We start from the raw sequence: 21,759 nt of genomic DNA, 5'->3' as shown, positions 1-21,759 counted from the left end.
CACCTTTGGCTGTGGGGAGGGACGTCCTTTCCTCGCCACGCGCTTTCCACTGAGTGATTCTATGAGGCTTCTCACTGACAACTCAGCTCAGTGTGGCCGAAAAATGCCCCCCCCCCCCCCAGCTGCCAATCAGCTCGATGGCGGTGTACCTGAAAGGCCCAGAATTGAGGGTGTGGCACCTGTGTATTAGCTGACAGTCAGGTCAAGGAAACAGCACGGCACAGTGTAGGCTGGACCAGACAGAAGGAAAAGATGGTGTCTCTTTTCCTATCAGTGGGCGGGCGGACTCCTTGTCACGAGCTAGATGTAGGGCTTGCCCCATATCTTAACCAACTACACAACTTCTTCAGAAAAATTGGAGAATTCCCTTATTATCACATCGATTACAACCCCAAATCCAGAAATCATAAAAGAGCTAACTCATAAATTCTACTCTATTAAGAAAACTTAGAAAAAAAAGAAGACTGACCAAAAAACATAAGCAATGGTTACTACAGTTTTCACCTTCATTATTCATTAAGCTTTTCAACTGTTCTGTGTGGTTCAGTAATGGAACGTGTTTTATTTTACAATAAAGTTTAAAAAAAAACACCATAAGCAAAGTTAAAAGACAAAGTGGGGAAAAATATTTACATCGCTGATATGAACAGAGGGCCAATTCTCCCCAGGCATAAAAATCAGCTTAGAAACTGGTAAATATCAACAACCCAACACGAAAACTAAGGACGGACACGGAGCTCCCAGAACAGGAAAAACAATTGGCTTTTCAACGAATTACGAAGGTTCAGCCTCCCTCCTGGATAAAGGTGGGTTTTTAAAAACCTGAGGAGAGTTCTCTTCCTACAGGTCATTTCAAAACTGAAGTTGGATCTTATTTATTTTTTCACTTAAAACCTGCCAGGGACTCCCTGTCTACGTAGGCGTTTGTTTTTTATCGACGTGGGATCATTCCCTCCTCATCTGTTAGCCCTGAATGCCTCCCCCGCCCCATCCAATCAGTTCTGAGGACTGAGTGAACCCGAAGCACCGACTGGTCCTTCCTGCCACAGGCTGTGCAGCGCTTCACCAGGAACGATTCTGTGTGACCGGGCTCTGCTGCTCCCTAGCAGAACTGACCTGACAGCTTGCACCACCCCCCACGGGCGTGTCCCAGAACGAGGACTGGGGTGCTATCACAGAAGGAGTGACTGAGCATCTTCAAACTTTCACACCCCACAAAGCTGGAAAGGTTTGACCGGAGGAACTTTGAGGCTGGCGGGGTGGGGCGGAGATGGCAGGGCAGGGACAGTCTGTGAAGGGAGGGCAGCTGAACTGTGGCCTTCCTCTGTGGCCACGGTCAGGCGGCCCCGAGCTCGAGCTGCTTGACTTTCTCCTGGAGCTCCCGGAGTCGGCTGCGACCCCAGCTGATGTGGCTCTGAAGACTGGCCATGTCTGCAGCCAGCCGCAGGCCTACAGGAAGGGGACAGATGGTCACCATGGTGTCTGCAGTGTGACACATAACTCAAGGGACCCTGGGCATCCCAGGGACTGGAGAGGATCCAAGCCTCTCCTGCCTCTCTGCCACCCCTAACCCATTCCAGGGTCGGCCTTGCAGTGGCTGCTCTGAACCTCACTGGACCCACCTCTGCCCCTCCTCCAGGTCTTTGCTGAAAGGTCACCTCCTCAAAACACTTCCTCAACCCCCTTCTGGTGCAAAACCCACCGATCGTCGCATCGTCGCCCCGTCTCATGCCCTCCCTCCCTTCCTTCCGTCCTCCACTGTCACGGTCCCTCACTGCTCTCAGGCTCACTCCTCCCACCCGTTTTCTTGCCCCCAACAGGACTCCACGCTCTGGACCCACCTCTCAGTGGCTTCCACCCGATGCCTCTGCTGGAACGGCTGCTGCCCAGTCCTCTGGGCCTCCATGCCACCCAGTCCCATGGCCAGTCCCGTCCGCAGCCTGCCTGTCCCACAGCAGAGCTGGCCACGTGTCTGACCCACTCTGTCCAGGAAACACTTTCTCCTTTGGCTTGTGGGACACCTTGCCCTCCGGGCTTTTCTTCCAGTCTCCTCTAATGGTTTCTCCCCTCCTCTCCCCCACTTCCGGCCCACCCTCCAGGCCCTCCCCTCGTCTCACCCCACCACATCTGCACCAGCACCTTGGGAGTTGAAACACCAGAGTTACACGGTGGCTCCTGACTCTCTCTGCCCAGCTCAGGCTTCTTCCAGACTCCAGATTCGTGAGCCCGACTGCCCGCTCAGACCCCACCGCACGCAGTGGGGACCCAGCCACACCCAATGCCTCCTGCCTTCTGGCTGCTGCTCTGCAGTCCTCCCTCACCAGGTGTGGGCCACACCATTCTCCCAGGAGCCCTGGCTGGCCCTGGCCGGCCACCGCAGGCTCCACCTTTGCTCCTTTCTTTCCCTTATTCCTGAATTGACCTGTCAGCAAATCCTGGGGGGTGGGGTTCTACTCTCAAAATACACAAGTCCCACCACGTGTCCACTCCTCCCACCTGCATTCTAAGCTCGGCTGCTCCCTGCCACCTGCTTAATCCTTCTGCTCTTGTCTGGTCCCAGCCAGGATCCACGGGATTCCTGTCACTCCCAGCTCTCAGATTTCCTGGGCCCGGACCCCTGCGACCCCAGCTCCTGGCACTCTCTGCGGTGCCAACGCCCCGGCAGCCCACTGGCCTCTTCTCTGCCATGCAAGACACAACCTCGCCTCAGGTGTTCGCCCTTGCTGGCCTGTCTGGCTAGAACACTGCTCCCCAGGCCACCACCAAGCTCCCTTCTTCCGACAGGCCTTTGCAGGCCTCCCTGCACAGAACAGCTCCCTCCACCCACCCTGTCCCACTGCACCCACCACACTCTACCTTACTTTTTGTAACAATTCTCATTACTTATGCACCTGCAGGCTGCCTTTCTCCCCTCTGCAGCACAACGTCCTATGAGGCAAGCTGGTCCCTCTCATTTCCTGCTGCATCCTGAGCCCCTGTCCTGAGCCCAGAGCACTGCCAACACCCAGTTAATGATTCCAGAGAAATAAAAGCAGCCGTGCACCAGAAGTCCGCAGTGGAGAAAGCGCGCGATGGGCTCTGCAGACTGACCCCAACCCCCGCCTTCGTGTGCAAGTGCTCCCTGCAGGCAGGGGGCCCAAGGGTCCACTCACCCTCCCGGAAGCTGGCTTGGGCCTGCCGCAGGCTGTGAGGAACCAGGATCCCAAACCAGTTTAGAGGGTCTCGGGGGGCTGACGAGGGCTCTGGCTCTGGGGTCCTGGTGAGGCCCTTGCGCCTGCGCAGAGCTGGAGAAAGAAAGGGCAGAGGCTGGGATCTTATTGCCTGGCCCTCGGCTTCCAAGTGACAATGCTGAACTCTGAGCTCGTGATCCTGGAAAATACTGGTGGTTGGAAACTCTCCCCAACCTTTCATGTCCCACGACACAGCTGACCACAAAGAGCCGCCGTTCCCACACTTGTGATTCAGATGTGACTCTCACAAAACCCACCGCCGTGTAGACAAAGCCGCACACCGCCCTTCCCCGGTTTACCAGAACGCGCCGAAAGGCCAGAGACCCTCCGCCTCCCCGTTCTTGGTCTCATGAATGAGTAGCGGAGACTCAAAGTCTGTCCCTCTGAAACTGGCTAGGCACGGACATAAACATTTTCTTTTCAACTGACTGGGACTCTCCCTGACTGCGAAACAACCCCAACCGTAAAAGACCTCACCTATAACTCGCCTACTTTTCCCTGTAAAAGTCTAAGGCAAAATCACTCTGCTGAGACATCTGATCTTTCTACCCGGGGTACTCTCTCTACCGTAACAGCCTGAACGAAATAATCTCCGCGACTGTATTCTGGCCTTGACATCGCGAGAGGTCCCCGGAGGGAAGGGGGCTCACCTGACTCGCGGGGCCCCACGTCCTCCGGAGCCTGGGCCGCGGCCCTCACCACCTGGAACTTCTGCAGTCCGTCGGGGTCCTCGCTGCAGAACGAGAGCGGAGTGTGGGTCTCTGACAGCCCGGCCCGGACACCGCCGCCCCCAGTCCCAGCGCACAAGGCTCCTCACCTGGTGCACACGCACACCTGGGGCTCCATGTGGGAAGCGTACTGCAGGGGCCCCACCGACTTGGCGCCCATGGCGTAACGAGCTTTGGACAGCGAGAGCCAGCCCTGCGCAGGAGAGGGGAGCGCTGAGGCTCAGCTTACCTGGCGTGCCCCCGCACCCGCACCCGCTCTCCCGCGCGCCCCAGGCTCCTACCTCCTCCACCCGGGCGTTCAGCGCCGCCCGCTTCGCCTCCAGCTCCTCTAGGTCCGCGAGCAGTCGCAGGAGCAGCAAGTCCAGCTCCGTCCGGACGTCTGCCGCCGCCATGGCTCCACAGCACTCTGGCCTGGAGCCAACCTCCTTCCGGTCGCCCAGTCAGCGCCGACGGAGCCGCGGTTACAGCCGAAGGGCGCGCGACATCCGCCTTCAAGGCGCGTTCCCAGGCCTCCTTCCGGTTGCCAAGTCACCGCCCACCGTGCCGGCTTCCAGGCAATGGGCGTTCCCAGCTGCGCACGCAGAAGCCGCGGGGTCACGGCGGCCGGGGCCAGCATCCTCCCGTCAGCAGCGTTATGGGACCGAGGAACCGCTCTCTGCGCTCACCACGTGAAGCGGGTCAGCCAACTGGAACGTCGGCGAGACCTGTGGGTGGTTCGAAGTCGCTCCTGAAGCAGCCGCATTTTAAAAGTAGGGCTGTCGCTGCGGCGGTGGAAGGCGACGTAGCGACCATTTTAAGCGAAAAGCGGCTTTATATTGAGTTCCAGAAGAAGCCCGTAGGCGACCCTGCCGTCAGCCGTTGTGCAGTTTTTATAGTTTCATTATTTCGAGCCGCCAGTTACAATTTTATTGGTACATCATTTTAAAATTGGGCTTCCTGTAGAGCGGCGCTAAATGGTGACGCCAAAGGCGGACGTCTGTGTTGACGGCAACCCTCACAACGTCTTGACACTCCCTTCGCCTATTGGTTGCTCTATGAGGCGCTTCCGGACTGGCCAATCGCCTCGCGACTTCCATCCACTGCCCGCCCTCTTACCTTTGGTCGTGCCCAACCACAGCCGCGTTCAGTGAAGCCTCTAATTGCCTTCTTGGTTGAGGGCGGAAGCGAGGCTGCGTAGCGCGGGCGGTGGCTGCACCTTTCTGTACCCACGTGGTAGCGGCGCTCAGGATGGTAGGGATGTTCGAGCTACAGTTAGGGAGGTTGGGGGTTCGCGGAAGGCTGGGGGTGTGGTCCAAGGACTCGGGGTCGGTGGTCCCCTGGGCTCGGGCGCGCGTGGCGAGGGGGACTGACACGCCTCACTGCTCCCCAGCTACGCCGCGAGGCCCGCCTGCGCCGCGAGTACCTGTACCGCAAAGCCCGCGAGGAGGCGCAGCGCGCGGCCCAGGAGAAGAAGGAGAAGGTTCGGCGCGCGCTCGAAGGTATAGTCCCCGCTGCCCAGGCTTTAGAAAGACTGTGGGTTGGCGTTTTAAAACCCAGCAGAAGTAAAGACCGAGTGGTATAGAACGCGTTTACTTAGCATTTCTCTGGTAGTGCGGTTGGGCATCTTTTCAGGTACTTTGCCTATTTTCCTTGCCTGTTGCGTTTTCCTGTTGGCTTGCAAGTGCCCCTCCGTAGGATGGTGTACATTACTTGTCGTTTGTGCTGCAGTATCCAGATTTTACAGCTTGCCTATCAGTTTTGTTTATAGTGTGCCTAGCTCTGATTTACAGTTTTCACCATGGTCCTATAGACATTCTCCAACCCCTCGTGGTTTTTCCTCTTGCTCTCTTCTTTAATACGAGGTAATACGCGTATCTTACTGCCTTTAGCAGTAATTTGAGTCCCTTGCATTTTTAAAGTGTTAATCTGTGTAGAACCTAATTTTATTGGCGTTGTAAATGAGGACTCTCACTTCACAATGTTTCTCTCACTTTCCGTTTGCCGTACACGTGAAGAGCTTGCCACACACGCCTGACTGGAATTGACACAGTTTTCTGTCCTGTTGTGTTCTGGTGTCCCTGAAGCTTCTCTCTTATCTGAGGGGGCGAAAACTCAGTATCCCCATTTGTTTTAACCTCGCTCTGACGTTCCCAGGTGCTACATACATGAAGTGTCAGTGGCTGTGTGTGTGTTTATGCTCAGCTTAATGGGGACAGCTGTGACCTCTCTGCCCATCATAAATGGAAAGCGGTGAGGCCCTGGCGGGGTGGCTTGGTTGGTTGACGCATCGTCCCCATGCTTCAAAAGGCTGCACGTTCTATCCCCAGTCAGGACCCAGACGGGCAGCAGCTGACTGATGTGCCTGTCTCTCTCAAAAATCAATGAACATATCCTCGGTGAGAATTAAAAAAAGAAAGAAAAAGAAAACGGTTAGCATACTGGGGTGGGCAAAAGTACGTTTACAGTTCACATGGAGAAGGACATGCAGGTGATTATTGCAGTAGCTTTAGTCGTGCAAAAACGTCACAAAAAGAGTCGCAACTGCAGACCTCCTTTTGCCTCCTCTTGCAGTTGAAATTCAGGAATGTTTTCTGCAACTTAGGTAACAGTATTGAATATTGTTTAAAAGTAAACTGTTCCTTGTTTTTCTTTGTGCTCATGTAGTGCTTATTTTATCCCTAAATCAAATTGGTCAATTTTCCGTTTTAAAGGTATATTGGGTTGTATGTATTCTTTGGCAGCCTTGTGTTTTTGTTCAGCATTGTTTCTAAAAATCTTTTGAGTATAGTGGAGGTTTCCTTCAGGTGTGGATCTTCCACGTGCATGAGGGCACACTTGTGCTCGGTGCAGGGGCTCGTGGTCTGCTCTGTGCTCCCAACATGGTCTGTCCCACGGCCCCGCCCTCTGCCCGGTCACCCTTCAGTCCACAGGGGGAGCCTCTTACCCAGAGCATCCTGATCCGTGGTTTCGTTGTCAGAGGGTTTCGGGATTTCTGGTCCACCTGTTTACGGAAAGAACAGTCTTAAGCCTTCAAGCCTTGAAACTCGGAAACCGTAGAAAATTAAGTCTCCTGTAACTGTTGTTAACAGATCAGCGTGTAGGCAGAAATTGTCCCCCACCTCCCGCCCCCTAATAATTACGGGTCATCTGCCTGCTCCGAAAGGAGGAAGAAAAGTGTTTTTCCTGTGCAGGTTCGTCAGCTGCAGTGTTGTGCCGACCGAGGGCTCCCTGCAGGAGTCTCAGTCACCCTGTCTCTCCCCACAGAGAACCGCCTGATCCCCACGGAGTTACGCAGGGAGGCCCTGGCCTTACAGGGCTCCCTGGAGTTCGACGATGCTGGTGGTGAAGGTAACTTTCCCAGACGCTCGGGGCCACACCTCTCCCTGCACATCAGCCCACTCTCCCCCGCAGCCTTTCCCAGACACCCGAGGAAAGGCTCTGCCGCTCCTGCCCCCAGAACTGCCCCCCAGCAGCCCTCCTGGTTCCGCACTGATGGCACCAGGGAGCTTGTCCTGAGTGCTCCCGGTTCCATGGAGACACAGCAAAAATGCTGCGACCCAGCTTGCTCTCTGCTTTGCTTTAATTGTCCCCTCGCTGAAATGTTGAGTGCTGCTAGGACAGGACAGTGTCCGTCATGGTCACTGCTGTTCCCCTAGCTCTCCGCACTTCGTTGGCACCCAAGTGTTTAAGGAAACACGAACGCTTGTAAATATTTGTCATGAGAGACAGGAGTCTTACCTTTGGCCTTAATACGGTTGGGATTTAATGCTGTCACGATAGCCACTAGCCCTGTGTGACTGAGACAGCTTAAGTGACTCAAATCAAATCAAATTAAAAAATTAAATTCCTCGTTGGCACTCATGCTTGTGGCCACTGTGGGGTGGGCCACCCTGTAGCCCACGTGGGTGCGGAGTGCTGGTCATCGAGGGTGTTGTCAGGTGGTGCCACTCTGGACGGATTTGCGCGCGCCCAAGTGAGTACTTCACTTCCCAGGATGATGTCATGTTCTTGTCCCCCATGCTGCTGACAGGTGTAACCAGCCACGTGGATGATGAATATCGATGGGCAGGGGTTGAGGATCCCAAGGTCATGATCACTACTTCCCGAGACCCCAGTTCCCGCCTCAAGATGTTTGCAAAGGTACGAGTAGCAGGGAATGTAAGGTGCTCGGACACCAGCGGCCCGAGTCCTGACGGCTGTGGTGCCTGTGCAGGAGCTGAAGCTGGTGTTTCCCGGCGCCCAGCGCATGAACCGTGGCCGACATGAGGTGGGGGCGCTGGTGCGAGCCTGCAAAGCTAACGGGGTCACCGACCTGCTGGTTGTCCATGAGCACCGAGGCACCCCTGGTGAGGCTGGTGGGGGGAGCAGCCCTTGCTGGGGGTGGGGGGCATCTCAGAGCAGACGTGGTCTGTGACGGCCCGCCTGGCCCCCAGTGGGGCTCATTGTCAGCCACCTACCCTTCGGCCCCACTGCATACTTCACGCTGTGCAACGTGGTTATGCGGCACGACATCCCCAACCTGGGCACCATGTCAGAAGCCAAACCCCACCTCATCATGCATGGCCTCTCCTCCCGCCTGGGCAAGAGGGTGAGTCTGGGGCCATGGGAGTTGGGCTGGGGCCAGGGGTGCCAGGTGGGGCATTCCCTGTTCTCCTTCCCTCTGCTCCAGGTCTCCGACATACTTCGTTACCTGTTCCCTGTTCCCAAAGATGACAGCCACCGGGTCATCACCTTTGCCAACCAGGATGACTACATCTCCTTCAGGTGTGTCTGTGGGCTGGGCCCTGGGGTTGTAGCCTGACCTTCATGTCCCTGTACTGTCTGTGGTTGACTCATGGCTGCCCCCTGCCTTCTCTTGCCCCAGGCACCATGTGTACAGGAAGACCAGCCACCGCGACGTGGAGCTGACCGAGGTCGGGCCTCGCTTTGAGCTGAAGTGTGAGTTTGGGGCTTTGACCCAGTGCTGGGGCGGGCATGCTGTCTGTGTGGGTGACAGCATCCCCATTCCCCTGTCCCCTCACCAGTGTACATGATCCGCCTTGGCACTCTGGAGCAGGAAGCCACCGCAGACGTGGAGTGGCGCTGGCACCCCTACACCAACACTGCACGCAAGAGGGTCTTCCTGAGCATAGAGTGAGGCCTGAGTGAGCCCTGTCTGCTGTGGGCCGTGGGCTCGGGCCAGCAGGCAGGGCAGGTCCGAATAAAGTCTGCCTCACTGCCCCATTTGCCTCTGAGTGGCTCGGACAAGGCCGCTGTCAGGGGACTTGTGAGGGATGTTATGCGTAGGGACGTGACAGCTCGGTACACTCTCAGGCCTGGTGTTGACATTGCCTAGGACAGCATAGGCCCGCTGTGCTGGCTTGCTCCAGAACTGTTGGGGCGGGGGGGTGGGAGGGGGGGTTGGCACTGTCCCTGGGAACCCCAGGCCCTGTGAGAGAGCTCATCCTCTGGGGGTACAGACAAGGGGACAGGACCTAATCGTGCTCCCCAGGGTCCCTCTTCCCTCCACAGAGCTGGTCCCTCTGTGTGCCAGCTCACAAGCACACTTCCATTCACCACAGACACAGGGACACTTCAGGGACTCCCCACACTCGTGTTGATTTTGCCCTTCCTCTGCCCACTTGCCTAGGACATACCCAGGGCCCTGGTTTCACACGGGGGGTCATAATGCACACAAGCATATGGGGAAGTGAAGACTGGTGGGGACAGAGGTCAGGTAGGGGGATGGGGAGGGAGAGCTCTGCAGGAGCCCCAACTGGTCCATGTGGCAGCATCACAGCATTCAGGGGGCATTCAAGGGGAGCAAGGGGTAGGACCTCACTGGATGCCCCTGACTTCAGGCCCCAGTCCTATGAGGCCAATTAGCGCTACTTCAGGGCCTTCTGGGACCTCTCCCGCCTTCCCACAGCCTCACTTTACCAGTGAAGAACATGCCATTAAAACTTTTGCAAGTTTGAGAGATACCAAAATACATACAAAAGCAACTGATGAATGTTTCTCCCTCTAAAAAATGAAATCTTTTAATAAAAAAATCAGCAAAATACAAACCATTTTTACTCACTGTCTTTTGGCCTCTACTATGTTAAAGTCTTTCCAGGTGCCTTGGAGAAACCCACAGGGGAGGCTCCCGCGGTGGGTTTTATGGGCCCGAGCTTTGTGGCTCCCTTTAAGTCTTGGGGTGGGTCGGATTTCTGGAGAAATAAATGGACCAGGTAGCTCTGTTGGGTAGATGGCTGTCTGGAGCCTCCAAGGTTATACTTTTTGATCACAAGAGAAATCACCTAGTGGGTGCATGGACAAGTAGGAAAATAATTGATACTTTTACTTCACACTGCCCCTGCGGTTTTAAAAGGCTTTGATATATGACAGGTACGGTATTTCGCATCTACACGGTGGTTTCTTCAAAAATGACTGTTGCAGGGTGAAAGCTAGTCAAGAAACCACACGAGTCTAAAGACAGCTGTGGGTCGGACACCAATATACTTCAAACTCCTATAGGAAATGCTGAAAATAAAGAGTGATAAAAACAAAAGTAGCATTTTCCTACGAACACCTTTCTTTTTTCTCTATTATATGTTCAACCAAAAATATACAATTAAAAACACGAAAAAAAAAAACTATTAACTTACATAACACAACTACGGTATTTTGTAAGGTTTACAGTCTGTTATTTGTAACCAAGTAAGAGTCAGGGGAGAGCGCGAACGCAGTCCCCCACTACCACAAATTATGCAGTCGAGTTTCCCACATTTGGGGAAATCGCAGGGGTCAGCACATCCGGAGTGCAATGGATAAGCCTCGCCCTGGGAAAACCACCTTCGTGATCATGGTATCTCCCCTGCCAGGTAAGTATGAGTTCAGCTTTTCGCCTCCAACGGACCCTCACGCTCGCATCACTTTACACACACGGACACCGTTCGCGCGCCACCGCCGCCGCACCTCCCTGCCCGAGCGCCCCGAGCTCCAACCTCGCCCACCGCAAAAAACGGCCTCGGGCTCTTTGGATCAGGGACCCAGGGGGCGCGGACGCAGTAGGACCAGCAGCCTCCGCGCGCCCGCTCATCTGCATACGCCGCACGAGCCCGTCGTGACGTCCCCGGCGCCCACTCTCCCGTTCTGATCCTAGCGACCAGGCGCAGGTGACGCCCGGCACACGGCGGTCCAGGCCCCAGCGAGCTTGTAGGTCGGGGCTCCGGCTTGGCCTCGCCTTCCTTCCAGCAAAAGAAAACTCCTTCCCACGTAAATGAACGTGTTGTCTCACTTATTCCTGCACTCGTTGGTTGATGCTCATTTATGCCATGAGTGGGGCTTGAACCTGCAGCCGTGGTGCATAGGACTGCTGCTCTAACCAGCTGAGCCACCCGGCCAGGTCCTGGCTCCTTCTGGGTGAGGGTCTCGCCCCTTACTTCCTGGGTGCTCTCCGGGGCTGGGCCTCCAGATCCGGCTCTTCAGGTCCTAAGACCGGCAAGGGCGCCAGGCGGGCGTGCTTTTCCCGAGGGCGCAAAATGAACCAAACACCTCCTTCGAGCCGGACTCGAACCAGCGACCTAAGGATGCCCGCACGTACTTGGCCTACAGTCCTCCGCTCTACCAGCTGAGCTATCGAAGGGTGCATGCCACCAAGCCTAGATCTTGACTATTTCTTTAGCTGATGGACGCCAAGACAGTGGTGCCCGCTCCAGAACAAGCCCTGAGGTGTCCGGCGGCCCCTTTGAAGCCGGCCAGGCACTCACCACCATCCACTTTCCGGGCGGATGACTGCGGTTAGGCGATGGCTCCGCCCCGCGACGAGGATTTTTCAGGACGCTTGGCTGGGCCTCACCTGTTGTCTCATTTCCCCTCCTTGTGCCCCTTTCTACTGGCGGGGTGGGGGGAGGGGGGAGATGGGGAGACGACAGTGACCTGTGGTCAGGAAGCGGGTAGGAAGGGAGGGGCGGCTAGGGGAGGACCACCGGCACCATGTAGGTGGCGGCGAACGGCCTGGCCACCTCCTGGTTTTTTAGTACCTTTAGTTCAAAATTACCGTTATTACAAAAATATGTAAGCCAACCTTGAGTCTCTTGATTGATCTTCCTCGGCGTTCCTCGCCACGCTTGCGGCCGGAGTGGGTTTTCGGGGTGGGGGCGGGGAATCAGCTCAAGCCATTCCTTGGCTCAAAACCTGCTGGCTCGCTGAGATTTAAAGTTTTACAATGGACTACAAGGCCCATGGACTACGTGTGACCTGGCCCCAACCCGGAACGAACACGGTCTAACCTGGGCTTTGCTCCTCCTACTGTTTGCGCCGGGGACGCCCTTCCCCCAGGCACCCGGGACCGACCCCTCCCCTCGGGCAGGTCTTTGCTGGCTCGGCCCCTCCTCGCTGTGGCCTCTTCTGACCACCCGGTTCAGCACATCCCTCTGCCCCTTATTGCGCGTCCCAGTCTCCTTTCCCTCCTTTTCCTTCTCTTCCCCCACCCCAGCTCTTAACACCTAACGTACTAATTAATTTACCTATTGCATCCGCTGTCAATTTTCTCCCGTCTCACTCCTCCTTCTGTAAGCACTAGGCAAGCTTGTGTTCCCAAGTCCCTGAGCGGTGTCTGGCACGGGGAATGCACCACTGCTGAGTGGAGAAATGGTCAATGTCATCACAGAGAAGATAAATCAAAACAAGGGGCCAGGGTTCGCCCGGGGTGTGGGGGCGGAGTGTAGCCATCCGGTCTGACCACAAGACGGAATTCCTCAAGTTGGCAACCGCAGAACTCCCAGCACAGAACCACCCACCCAAACCGCTCCCTGTACCCAGAGGCGTGACCAGACCCCCGCACAGCTTGTAGCATGCCTCAGGTCCTGTCCCTAGGCACGACCTCCGACTCCCATTAAATGCCCGCCTGAGAGAGATCAACACCTGACGTCCCTCTCCTAGAGATGCATATTCCTTTGAAATGGAGCCGGGAAGGGCCGGGAAGGACCCGGCCGTCCCAGCCTCCTAACTTCACACTGCGTGCCCACAAACACGGCTGGCCTGGCTGCTCTGATGCTGACCAACCCTTTGCGGTTTCTCGCTTCTCTGCTTCCACTGAGCGCCCCTTCGCCCCATTCCCCCTCTAAAACACCCCCATCACCGCTGCACAAATGGAGTCCAGCTTTCTCCACTGTGTCGGCAGTTACTGAGCAACGAGTGTTCCATCCCTTTCGCTCCTGTCTGAGAGAGTCTGGCCAAGTCAGAGGACCGGGGGGATGGGGGAGCCCTTTGGGGCAGCCCGCGCAGAAGAGGCGGGAGGGCTCCTGACCCTGTTTTCTCTCTGCAGACCTTCGCATCCTGGGTTTTCCTGTGCGTTTCTAGGTCAGGGTGCCACATCCTCCGAAGCCCGTAGTGTCACTTTGGCTCAGAAAGACCGCACGAATAAACAGGACCGGTATTTCTGATTGAGCTACTCAGCACTGATGTCAACCTGCAAAAAGGCCTTTTCCTGAGCTCTCGGTTACGTGATGAGTGGAGCAGGCGAGGGCAAACGTGGGAAGGAGTTTTCTTTTGCTGGAAGGAAGGCGAGGCCAAGCCGGAGCCCCGACCTACAAGCTCGCTGGGGCCTGGACCGCCGTGTGCCGGGCGTCACCTGCGCCTGGTCGCTAGGATCAGAACGGGAGAGTGGGCGCCGGGGACGTCACGACGGGCTCGTGCGGCGTATGCAGATGAGCGGGCGCGCGGAGGCTGCTGGTCCTACTGCGTCCGCGCCCCCTGGGTCCCTGATCCAAAGAGCCCGAGGCCGTTTTTTGCGGTGGGCGAGGTTGGAGCTCGGGGCGCTCGGGCAGGGAGGTGCGGCGGCGGTGGCGCGCGAACGGTGTCCGTGTGTGTAAAGTGATGCGAGCGTGAGGGTCCGTTGGAGGCGAAAAGCTGAACTCATACTTACCTGGCAGGGGAGATACCATGATCACGAAGGTGGTTTTCCCAGGGCGAGGCTTATCCATTGCACTCCGGATGTGCTGACCCCTGCGATTTCCCCAAATGTGGGAAACTCGACTGCATAATTTGTGGTAGTGGGGGACTGCGTTCGCGCTCTCCCCTGACTCTTACTGGTACAAAGATAGTTTCATTTTGCAAGTAGTTAGTGTAGACGATGTAAGAGGGGTTTTTCCGCATATGTACTTATTTTATGCTTATTCTTGCTCTTTGTCAGTGTTTCATGTACTATAACTTCAGCTAGCATTGGGGTTGTGTTTCATGCACTCCAATTTAACTAAGAGTTGAGTGAACAATTAATGTGGTATTTTGTACAACAAATTATTTTGCGAGGGGTGAGAAACAGCAAGATACAACACTCACCAGATAAATACTGAGGTTTCACAATATTGTAGTTTGTCTACAAGAGCTTTATAGTTCTAAAATGATAAGAACTGAAACAGCCAAAGTACTTGGATTTCGCAGGCTACCAAATCAATCCACATATATAGTAATGACGGACTTCTGCGGGGAACCTCTCTTCTGTAAGTGACTAGAGGTAGTTAAAAAGGCCCCAAATCCTTGGAGAATGTTTTGCTTCAACTATGAAACTACCAACAAGAATTTAGATTTATCAGTAAGACGGATTGGGGGGGGGGGGGCAGGAATCAACCAGACATAAACTGCAGATGACCATGTGACAGTATTACACTCAGGATGATTGCTGTTAGGGACCACAGTGGTTAATCTTAAGGGAATAAAAAACTTATTTTCCTAAGATCTTGTACAAGTCTCTATTGGTCGTTTTATCAAATATGTTACCTTTACAAAGTGCTCTTTTAAAATTATCTCATTTTTCTAATTCTTTTATTACTGGTTTCATTCCTTATGTTTTCCACAACCCATAGTGTTACACTTGACCATGGTTTATTCTCATCGTAAGTTATTTTCATTGGTTCTATGTCTAAGGAAATTAGTGCCATTATCCCCTCTCTGTACATAAATTTGTTTCAGCTTAAAGTGCTTTAAAGCCATACCCTTTTACTTTTCTTCTAGAAGGGATGTGGTTACCAACTCAGAGGCCTTTTTCTCCAGGGGGCACCACACACATTTCATCTAGGGTGTGGTAGTCTTTCATTTGCACAGCAAGTCTCCCCAGTAGGTTAGCATGAGGCTCGGGAGAAAGAATGAACACAGGTTCCTCCGTCAGAGGATCATCCGTTAGGAAATACGGAGAAAAAGATTAAGTAGCACCAGTATGTCCCAGAAAGGGTAAGGCCACAATCCGATGGAGGAAAGTTTCTGACACACGTGGTTGCTTCACCAGCCTCCACCTCTGAGATTCCCTCATTTGGCCAAGTTCGAGCAATCGACCAATTATTTCCTGCTCCAGTTTGCTCTGATTCCCTTTTCCCAAAATTTCTACTTTCCAGAATCTTTCTACAATTCCTTGTCCAATGTCGTGGCTTCTTGCACGAATGGCATACAACTTCCCCTTATTTTTGCTGAAGAAGCATTAGGCCAGACTGCAACGTGCATTCCAGGCAGAGACTGCAGAACTGTCTTAGTTGGTTCAGGCTGCCATAAACCACCACAGGATTTTCCCTTAGTGTTGGAGGCTGGAAATCAAAGACCAAACTGTTGGCAGGTCTGTGTTCTTCTGAGGCCTCTCAGAAGGACCCACAGCACAGGTGTAAGATCCCTGGAGGCAGGGACTGACTCACTATGAGATCCACCTCCGTCCTGCTCCCTTTTCCTGACTGTCCCCGCTTCCGCGTACCATACAGAAGCAACTGTGACTTCCCCCAGGAGCCTGGCCAGTTTCCCTGAAGCCTCACGCCCTTCTCCTCCAGTCTTTACCCCGAGTTGTGCCGCACTGTACGTCGGTGCCCTTCCCTCCCGAATCCTGGCCATTCTTGCCATGCCCTGCTTACGAGGTGTTATCCTCAGGCACCCAGCTCTTGGCCCTCCTGCCTCCTTTCCCAATTTCTTCTGCGCGCTCGGAGGCTAACCCTTCCATCACACTTGAAATACCTGACCACTTCTTGCCGTTCAGTGTTCAGTTCAGATTCACTGGCCCTTTTTTTTTTTTTTTTTTTTTTTTTTGAGTTCAGTTATGGGAACCCACAAGCCAACATGACTCCTTAACCCCAGAGATCCCATTGCCTCTGCGGGTATGGCTTGCTCTGCGTTTTTATATTGACACTTCCTTAACTCCCCGTCATTAATTCACCTCGATTCTGATACAGCACGGCTCCGCTCCTTCCTGCTCCGTCAAGACAAAAAACCCTCTAAACTGTCAGTGAAAAGATACGCTTTCAAGGCCGGAGGGCATCTGGCTTTTATAGACATTAAGTCCCACCCCTGGTCCCTGATTGGCCTATCCTCATGCAAATGAGGATCCAAATCCTCACATTTTGATCGGATCCATCAAAGTAGAGCCACTCCGATTGGTCGGGGCTGCTGCTCCAATTAGACAGGGCAAGCCTCACTCCCAGTGGCTGAAATAGGATCCCAGGAGCTCCTCTGTAAGGGCTGCTCACACTGCAGCAATAATATGGACTTTTCCCCCCCGAAGCTCAGTTTGGGGGAGGTACCTGAGCGGAAATGGTTGGTAGGCTCTGTTTTTTTTGAAGTCTGGACCACCAGGATCCCATCTTAGGAGATGTCTGCTTTCTTAGGGATAACATACAGCAATGACCACACTCAACACCAACACCCTGCCCCCATCCCTTGCCAGGCTGACCCCCTTTCCTTGTCCCCCGCAGCAGTGGAGACACGGAAAGAAGAGGCCCCTGCCCCGAGATCTCGCTCTCTTCCCCAGAGCCAACCCCTTCTCCACTCCCCTACCCAAACCATGTGCCCCGGGCGGAAAACGCGGAAAGGAAACGCTGCGCCCTGCACGGTCCCCACCAGGCCCTTCCTCCTGCAGCGGTTTCACTTCCTCCCCTTCCCTCCGCCCCTCCAGCAGGCGTGTCTCGGGAAGGAGCAGGCGTTTCTTGGTGCTTCAAGCCCTCGCCATGGCCGACACGTACGCGGTGGTGCAGAAGCGCAAGGCTCCTCCGAGCACCAGGTCGGAGGCCGCGGCGTCTAGCCCGGAGGGGGGACCAGTCTACAGCCAGGTGATGACGCGCGCCCGCCGGCCGCAAGCACCCGCGGAGGACGCGCAGGGGGCGCTGCTGGGTCGCGGTGAGTTGGAAGGCCGGGCGGGGGGCTGGGGAGGACCGGACCCACCTCCTTGACCGGACCCACCTCCTTCTCCGGACCCTCCTGCTGGGCCTCCGTCACCAAGCCCGCCTGGCCCCCGCCTGGCTGCTACCAGCGCGCTGGTCAGGGCCGGAAGTGTCCCAGTCCAAATCGCAGGCCCCTGGCTGGGGACGTTTCTCGGGGAAGCCACCTCATCTGGGCCGAGCTCTGGGACCCGCACCTCCTCTTCTCCCTCCCCCAAACCCCCTACTCCCTGCGGGAGCTGACGCATGGGGGCTGGTTTTCTGTCTGCAGTTCCTGCCGACCAGGGCCCTATTGGGCCTGGAGCCTACGAGGACGTGGCCAATGGAGCTCAGACGGGTGGTCTGGGTAAGTCAGATAAAGCCCAAGTGGCTGGGACTCTACAGCTTTGACCGAATTCCGAAGTGCTGTGGATGTGGCTGCAGTGAACCAGGGGAGCCTGAAGGCTTGGGGGTGGCCTTACCCAGGTTGCCTACCTCTCAGCTTCTCCCTGAGACCCACGGTGCTCCTCCTTCCCCAGGCTTCAACCTGCGCATCCGGAGGCCCAAAGGGCCCCGGGACCCTCCTGCGGAGTGGACCCAGGCGTGAGGGCTGCGCCCAGCCCGCCTGCTATTCCACGTGGGTGCCTGGACCGCTGAAGGCTGTGCTGTACTGTGTGAAGTGTTGGGAACCTGAACACTGGGCCTAGATGAAAATAAAATTTCTCAGGGCGGGAAATATGGGGGCCTTGTCCCTGTGACTACAGACTTCGAAGCTTGAGGCCAGGGGAGGTAGCCAGATGATGGCTAGCTGGGCTGCCCTGGGCGGTTGAAGAATGAACACCAGGAATGGGTTCAACCCCAAGGTCCCTGCCAGTTGTGAAGTGGAGGGTGCCGATGGGCCCCTGGAGACTGTCCCTGTCACCACGTAATAAAGACGAGCTCATGTCAGTATCGGAGCCTCCCTTCCTCAGCTGATGCCACAGAGAGACCGACTCCCCCACCATTCTGGCAGGTCCAAACCAGGCATGACAAAGCCATGTAGGCTGGTATCAGACAGGTGAAAAGATCTTCAGATGGGCAGACAGACAGATGGACCCTCAACCTGGATAGGCAGATAGCCATCCCCCTAGACAGCCTGGATGGATGGATCTCCAACCAGAGACAGACCGACAAACAGCCTGACAGACCACCCCCAGCAAGAAAGACCAGCAAAATGTTAGTCCTCCCCTCCCCCAGGTAGGTAGCCAGACAGATACCAGCCAGATGGATCCTTAGCTGGACAGATTCCCAGACAGATACAAACACCCCCAGCTGAGCAGACACACAAGCATCCTCCTAGGTAGCCAGACTCACTGCCAGGTGGGCAGACAGACTCCCAGCTAGCTATATGGACTCTCCATCAAAGAGACACCCCAGTCAGCCAGCCAGACTCCCAGCTGGGCAGATGGGTGGACCTCCAGGCAGGTGGACAGACTCCACCAAGTCTCCAACCTCACAGAACCCACATTTTGCAGACAAGTTGACATACCTCCTTTGGGAAAGACAGCCAGGTAGACCCCAGGCCGTCAGCGGGCCAGACTGGCGGGTGGACCTTTTAGGTGAGCATCTTGAGCCAGGCAAAATCTGGGCTGTCTCCCACCTGGGTGCACGGTGTGGGTCAGCAGATCCTTCAGACAGACCCCCTGCTGGTCAGAGGGACCTGCCCCTCCGACAGGATCCCACTGGGTGGATAAACCGCTGAATTGGACAGATGGGTGCCCAGTGTGACAGACTACCCTCAGCAGAGACAGAAATGAACTTCAAGCCAAGTGGCCAGCTGCCTCCCAAGCTAGACAGGCAGACCTCAAACCGGTAGAGACCACAACCCTCTGGGGACACCCCCAGAAAGCTGACGAATATTCTACTGAGATCCTTTCCTGAGACCTCCCCTAAAATCCCCGCCTTTGGAAAACAGATAAAAGCCCTTAAGATCTCGATAAGGTCTCCTTAAGGACCCAGCGTGCTCCCGTTCTCTCTCTCTGCCCACCTCCGTGCCCCGCCCCCTCCTTCCCTCAGGTGCGTACCTTTGCCTTTCTTTCTCCTAAACCCCAAGGACCTTCTTTTGTTTCTGTAACTTGTTCCCTGTTCTCTAAGTCCATGCAGCCAAGCTGGCTTACTTCTTCTACCTCCGTGACTTTCTAAATAAGTTTTTTATGGCAGAGTTCTTGGCTCTCAGTTCTTTCTTGTTGGAACATTGGCCCCCAGAAGATGTGCCCAAACCTTAACGCTGAGGTGCTGTGAAGGTGACCTGACTTGGAAGCAGGGTCTTACAGGTGTCATTCAGTTAAACACTGAGATCATCCTGGATTTAGGATGGTCCCCAAATCCAATGACTTCCATCATCATGAGAGGAAGGAGTCCTGGCTCGTGTGGCTCAGTGGATTGAGTGCCAGCCTGCAAACCAAAGATTCACGGGTTCGATTCCCAGTCAGGTACATGCCTGGGTTGCGGGCCAGGTCTGCAGTTGGGGGCATGTGAGAGGCAACCACACATTGATGTTTCTCTCCCTTCTCTCTCCATAAATAAATAAATAAATAAAACTTTAAAAAAGAGAGAAAGGAGAGGCTGTGAAATGCTTGGTTTCTGCTGACCTTCACGCTAACAGCTCCTGCTATAGGTAAGCTCATTGACCAGAGAAATCCAGCCTGAGTTTTGACCAGTGGCAGAGTGCAGCCTTTGTGGGTGAGGAGGTGCGGAGATAAACACAAAGTAATGACTCCAGAGCCAGACTCGTATCAGTGGGGCTCCATCAAGAACAACGGGATTTAGAAATTTTGAGGTTTCCTGGGACCCCTTTTTGGGGCCTGGCTGTCTCTTCACCTCACTCATCCTCCCTTCCCTTCATGTATGAGACTGTGAAGCTGGATTTGAGAATAGTTCTCTCATCTTGAGGTAGGCCTTTTTAATCAATAAACCTTTCCTTTTGCTACAAACTGATCTGTTGAATATTGACTTTTTTTGAAGCATCAGGCACACGAACCTTGAACCTGTAGCAGAAGATTGGAGACACAGAGACAGAGGGGAAGGCTGTTGAAGATGGAGGGCAGGGGCTGGGCTGAGGCATCCTCAGGACGAGGAGCAGAAACTGCCAGTGAACCATCAGAAGCTGGCCGAGAGCCCTGGGACAGGTTCCCCTGACCCCCCTGCTGCCCCCTCACCCGCCCCAGCCTCAGAAGGGGCCAACCCTGCTGACCCCTCAGTGTAAGACTTCTGGCCCCCAGAAATATTGTTTTAAGCCACCCAGTTTATAGTCATTTGTTATGGCAGCTACAGAAAACTTCATATACTAGATACGCCAAGAATGTGAGGCCTGCCCATTCTTTACCCGACTTCGCTTCTATTCTCCATATGGTGTTTGTTTTGTTACCAGGGTCCAGGGTTCTTAGGAACTCCCGAGATGGAAGTCAAGAGAGTTCACCAAAATTAGTACTCAGGCAAGAAGTTTATTAAAAAACTCATGTGTGCCCTATGGCTGAGTCGGTTGGGTGTCTCCTGCAAAGCAAAGGGTCACCAGTTTGATTCCCGGTCAGGGCACGTGCCTGGGTTGTGGGTTCGGCCCTCATTTGGGGTGCCTATGGGAGGTAGCCGGTGGATGCTTCTCTCTCACATTAATGTTTCTCTCCCCCTCTTTCCTTTCTCCCTCCCTTCCCCACTCTTTAAAAGTAAACCAGTAAAATCTTAAAAAAAAAACCCAAAACCCCAAAACACAACTTTGAGTGCAAGAGGGAGTTAGCCCTGGTGGAAAGGAAGAACGGGCTGCTCCCCAGACGAAGGCTGGGGAAGGGTTTTAAAGAAGTCGAATTGGGGGAAGATGACGTCTAAGTAGGTAGAGGCAGGGACTCTGCCGCCCGCGCAGTGGAACTATGCTGCCTCATGCATCGCATGTCTCATCAGCATGTTAAACATCCAAGGCTATGTTTTTTGGCATTGAAATGCAGCAGGGCCACCGAAAGGACGGTCTGTCCTGTTCTTGAACACGTGTGAGCTCGTGCACGCGTGTGAGCAAAGGGAACACAGCCGAAGCAAATCCTGCAGACAGCCGGCTAATTGCCGTGGGGGGAAGGGAAGGCGCTGGGACAGCGGATGAGCTTCTGGCTTCTGGCTTCGCAGGCCTGTCTCCCGGTCAGAGTCAGTCTCCAGTCTCAGACAGAAGACGGCCCTGCCTGGGGCTACTAGGGCCGTTATTTTTAATCCCAGTGGAGCAGAGCTGTTTGGCGCAGAGGTGAAAACTTTGTTTCAGTTTCTTCATTGTGTGCCGTCCCAGGCACACAGGCCTCATCACCTTCAAAAACAACACGTGCTGCGCAAAGATGCTGCTGCGGGCGGCCAGGCAGCGGGTATCTGCTCTCAGAAGGGAAGAGGGCGAGGGATTTCCATTTAGCCTTTGATCCTCAGCGAACTTCTCACTGGGCCTGGCCCGCCACCTGTCCTATCTCATTTGTTTCAATTATCATGGAGAGCAGGGCCCCATTTAAAAAAAATCTTTGGGTTCCCCCTCATGAATTTAGCAGAATTTTGAGTCAGCAACTATTTGTCGAATTTAATAATAAGTTATTATTTTAAAAAGATTTTTCATTTATTTTTAGAGGGAGAAGGGAGGGAGAAAGGAGAGAAACATCAATGTGTGGTTGCCTCTCGCGTGCCGCCTACTGG

At 54.7% G+C, this 21,759-nt stretch overlaps 3 protein-coding genes and 3 non-coding genes across 9 annotated transcripts; 3 read left to right on the top strand and 3 right to left on the bottom strand.

Annotated features, from left to right (window-relative positions):
* Positions 1–488: 488 nt before the first annotated feature.
* On the bottom strand, positions 489–4,505 carry CCDC115 (coiled-coil domain containing 115). 2 transcript variants are annotated; one of them, XM_071220223.1, is made up of 6 exons: positions 4,240–4,505; positions 4,048–4,151; positions 3,881–3,963; positions 3,153–3,284; positions 1,842–1,982; positions 489–1,449 (listed from the first exon to the last, which is right to left on the bottom strand). In XM_071220223.1, exons 1-6 carry the CDS (start codon positions 4,348–4,350, stop codon positions 1,337–1,339), a joined length of 684 nt encoding a protein of 227 aa, XP_071076324.1. In that variant the 5' UTR covers positions 4,351–4,505; the 3' UTR covers positions 489–1,336. The 2 variants fall into 2 exon arrangements, with proteins under 2 accessions (XP_071076324.1, XP_024423954.1); XM_024568186.4 differs by lacking the exon at positions 1,842–1,982 and having other exon boundaries at positions 4,240–4,487.
* Positions 4,506–4,598: 93 nt separating this feature from the next.
* IMP4 (IMP U3 small nucleolar ribonucleoprotein 4) lies at positions 4,599–9,993 on the top strand. 3 transcript variants are annotated; one of them, XM_024566727.4, is made up of 9 exons: positions 4,599–5,188; positions 5,328–5,436; positions 7,202–7,285; positions 7,968–8,077; positions 8,151–8,283; positions 8,473–8,525; positions 8,607–8,701; positions 8,802–8,875; positions 8,962–9,993. In XM_024566727.4, exons 1-9 carry the CDS (start codon positions 5,186–5,188, stop codon positions 9,072–9,074), a joined length of 774 nt encoding a protein of 257 aa, XP_024422495.1. In that variant the 5' UTR covers positions 4,599–5,185; the 3' UTR covers positions 9,075–9,993. The 3 variants fall into 3 exon arrangements, with proteins under 3 accessions (XP_024422495.1, XP_045056558.1, XP_024422490.1); XM_024566722.4 differs by having other exon boundaries at positions 4,608–5,188; positions 8,371–8,525; XM_045200623.3 differs by having other exon boundaries at positions 4,600–5,188; positions 8,371–8,701.
* A 633-nt stretch (positions 9,994–10,626) lies between these two features.
* On the bottom strand, positions 10,627–10,790 carry LOC112314003 (U1 spliceosomal RNA). The gene has a single exon (XR_002975749.1). It is a non-coding gene; the product is annotated as a U1 spliceosomal RNA (small nuclear RNA).
* Positions 10,791–11,456: 666 nt separating this feature from the next.
* On the bottom strand, positions 11,457–11,546 carry TRNAY-GUA (transfer RNA tyrosine (anticodon GUA)). Its single transcript is given in 2 exon segments — positions 11,457–11,492; positions 11,510–11,546. It is a non-coding gene; the product is annotated as a tRNA-Tyr (tRNA).
* A 2,275-nt stretch (positions 11,547–13,821) lies between these two features.
* Positions 13,822–13,985, top strand: LOC112314073 (U1 spliceosomal RNA). Its single transcript, XR_002975760.1, has one exon. It is a non-coding gene; the product is annotated as a U1 spliceosomal RNA (small nuclear RNA).
* Positions 13,986–16,400: 2,415 nt separating this feature from the next.
* Positions 16,401–18,018, top strand: PTPN18 (protein tyrosine phosphatase non-receptor type 18). The gene is made up of 4 exons (XM_024566737.3): positions 16,401–16,468; positions 16,827–17,047; positions 17,360–17,434; positions 17,607–18,018. The coding sequence occupies exons 1-4, from the start codon at positions 16,416–16,418 to the stop codon at positions 17,672–17,674; spliced, it is 417 nt and encodes a 138-aa protein (XP_024422505.2). The 5' UTR covers positions 16,401–16,415; the 3' UTR covers positions 17,675–18,018.
* Positions 18,019–21,759: the final 3,741 nt, after the last annotated feature.

Source organism: Desmodus rotundus, chromosome 13, assembly GCF_022682495.2.
Source record: "Desmodus rotundus isolate HL8 chromosome 13, HLdesRot8A.1, whole genome shotgun sequence".
Lineage (NCBI taxonomy): Eukaryota > Metazoa > Chordata > Mammalia > Chiroptera > Phyllostomidae > Desmodus > Desmodus rotundus.
This window is presented reverse-complemented; position numbering and strand designations above follow the sequence as displayed.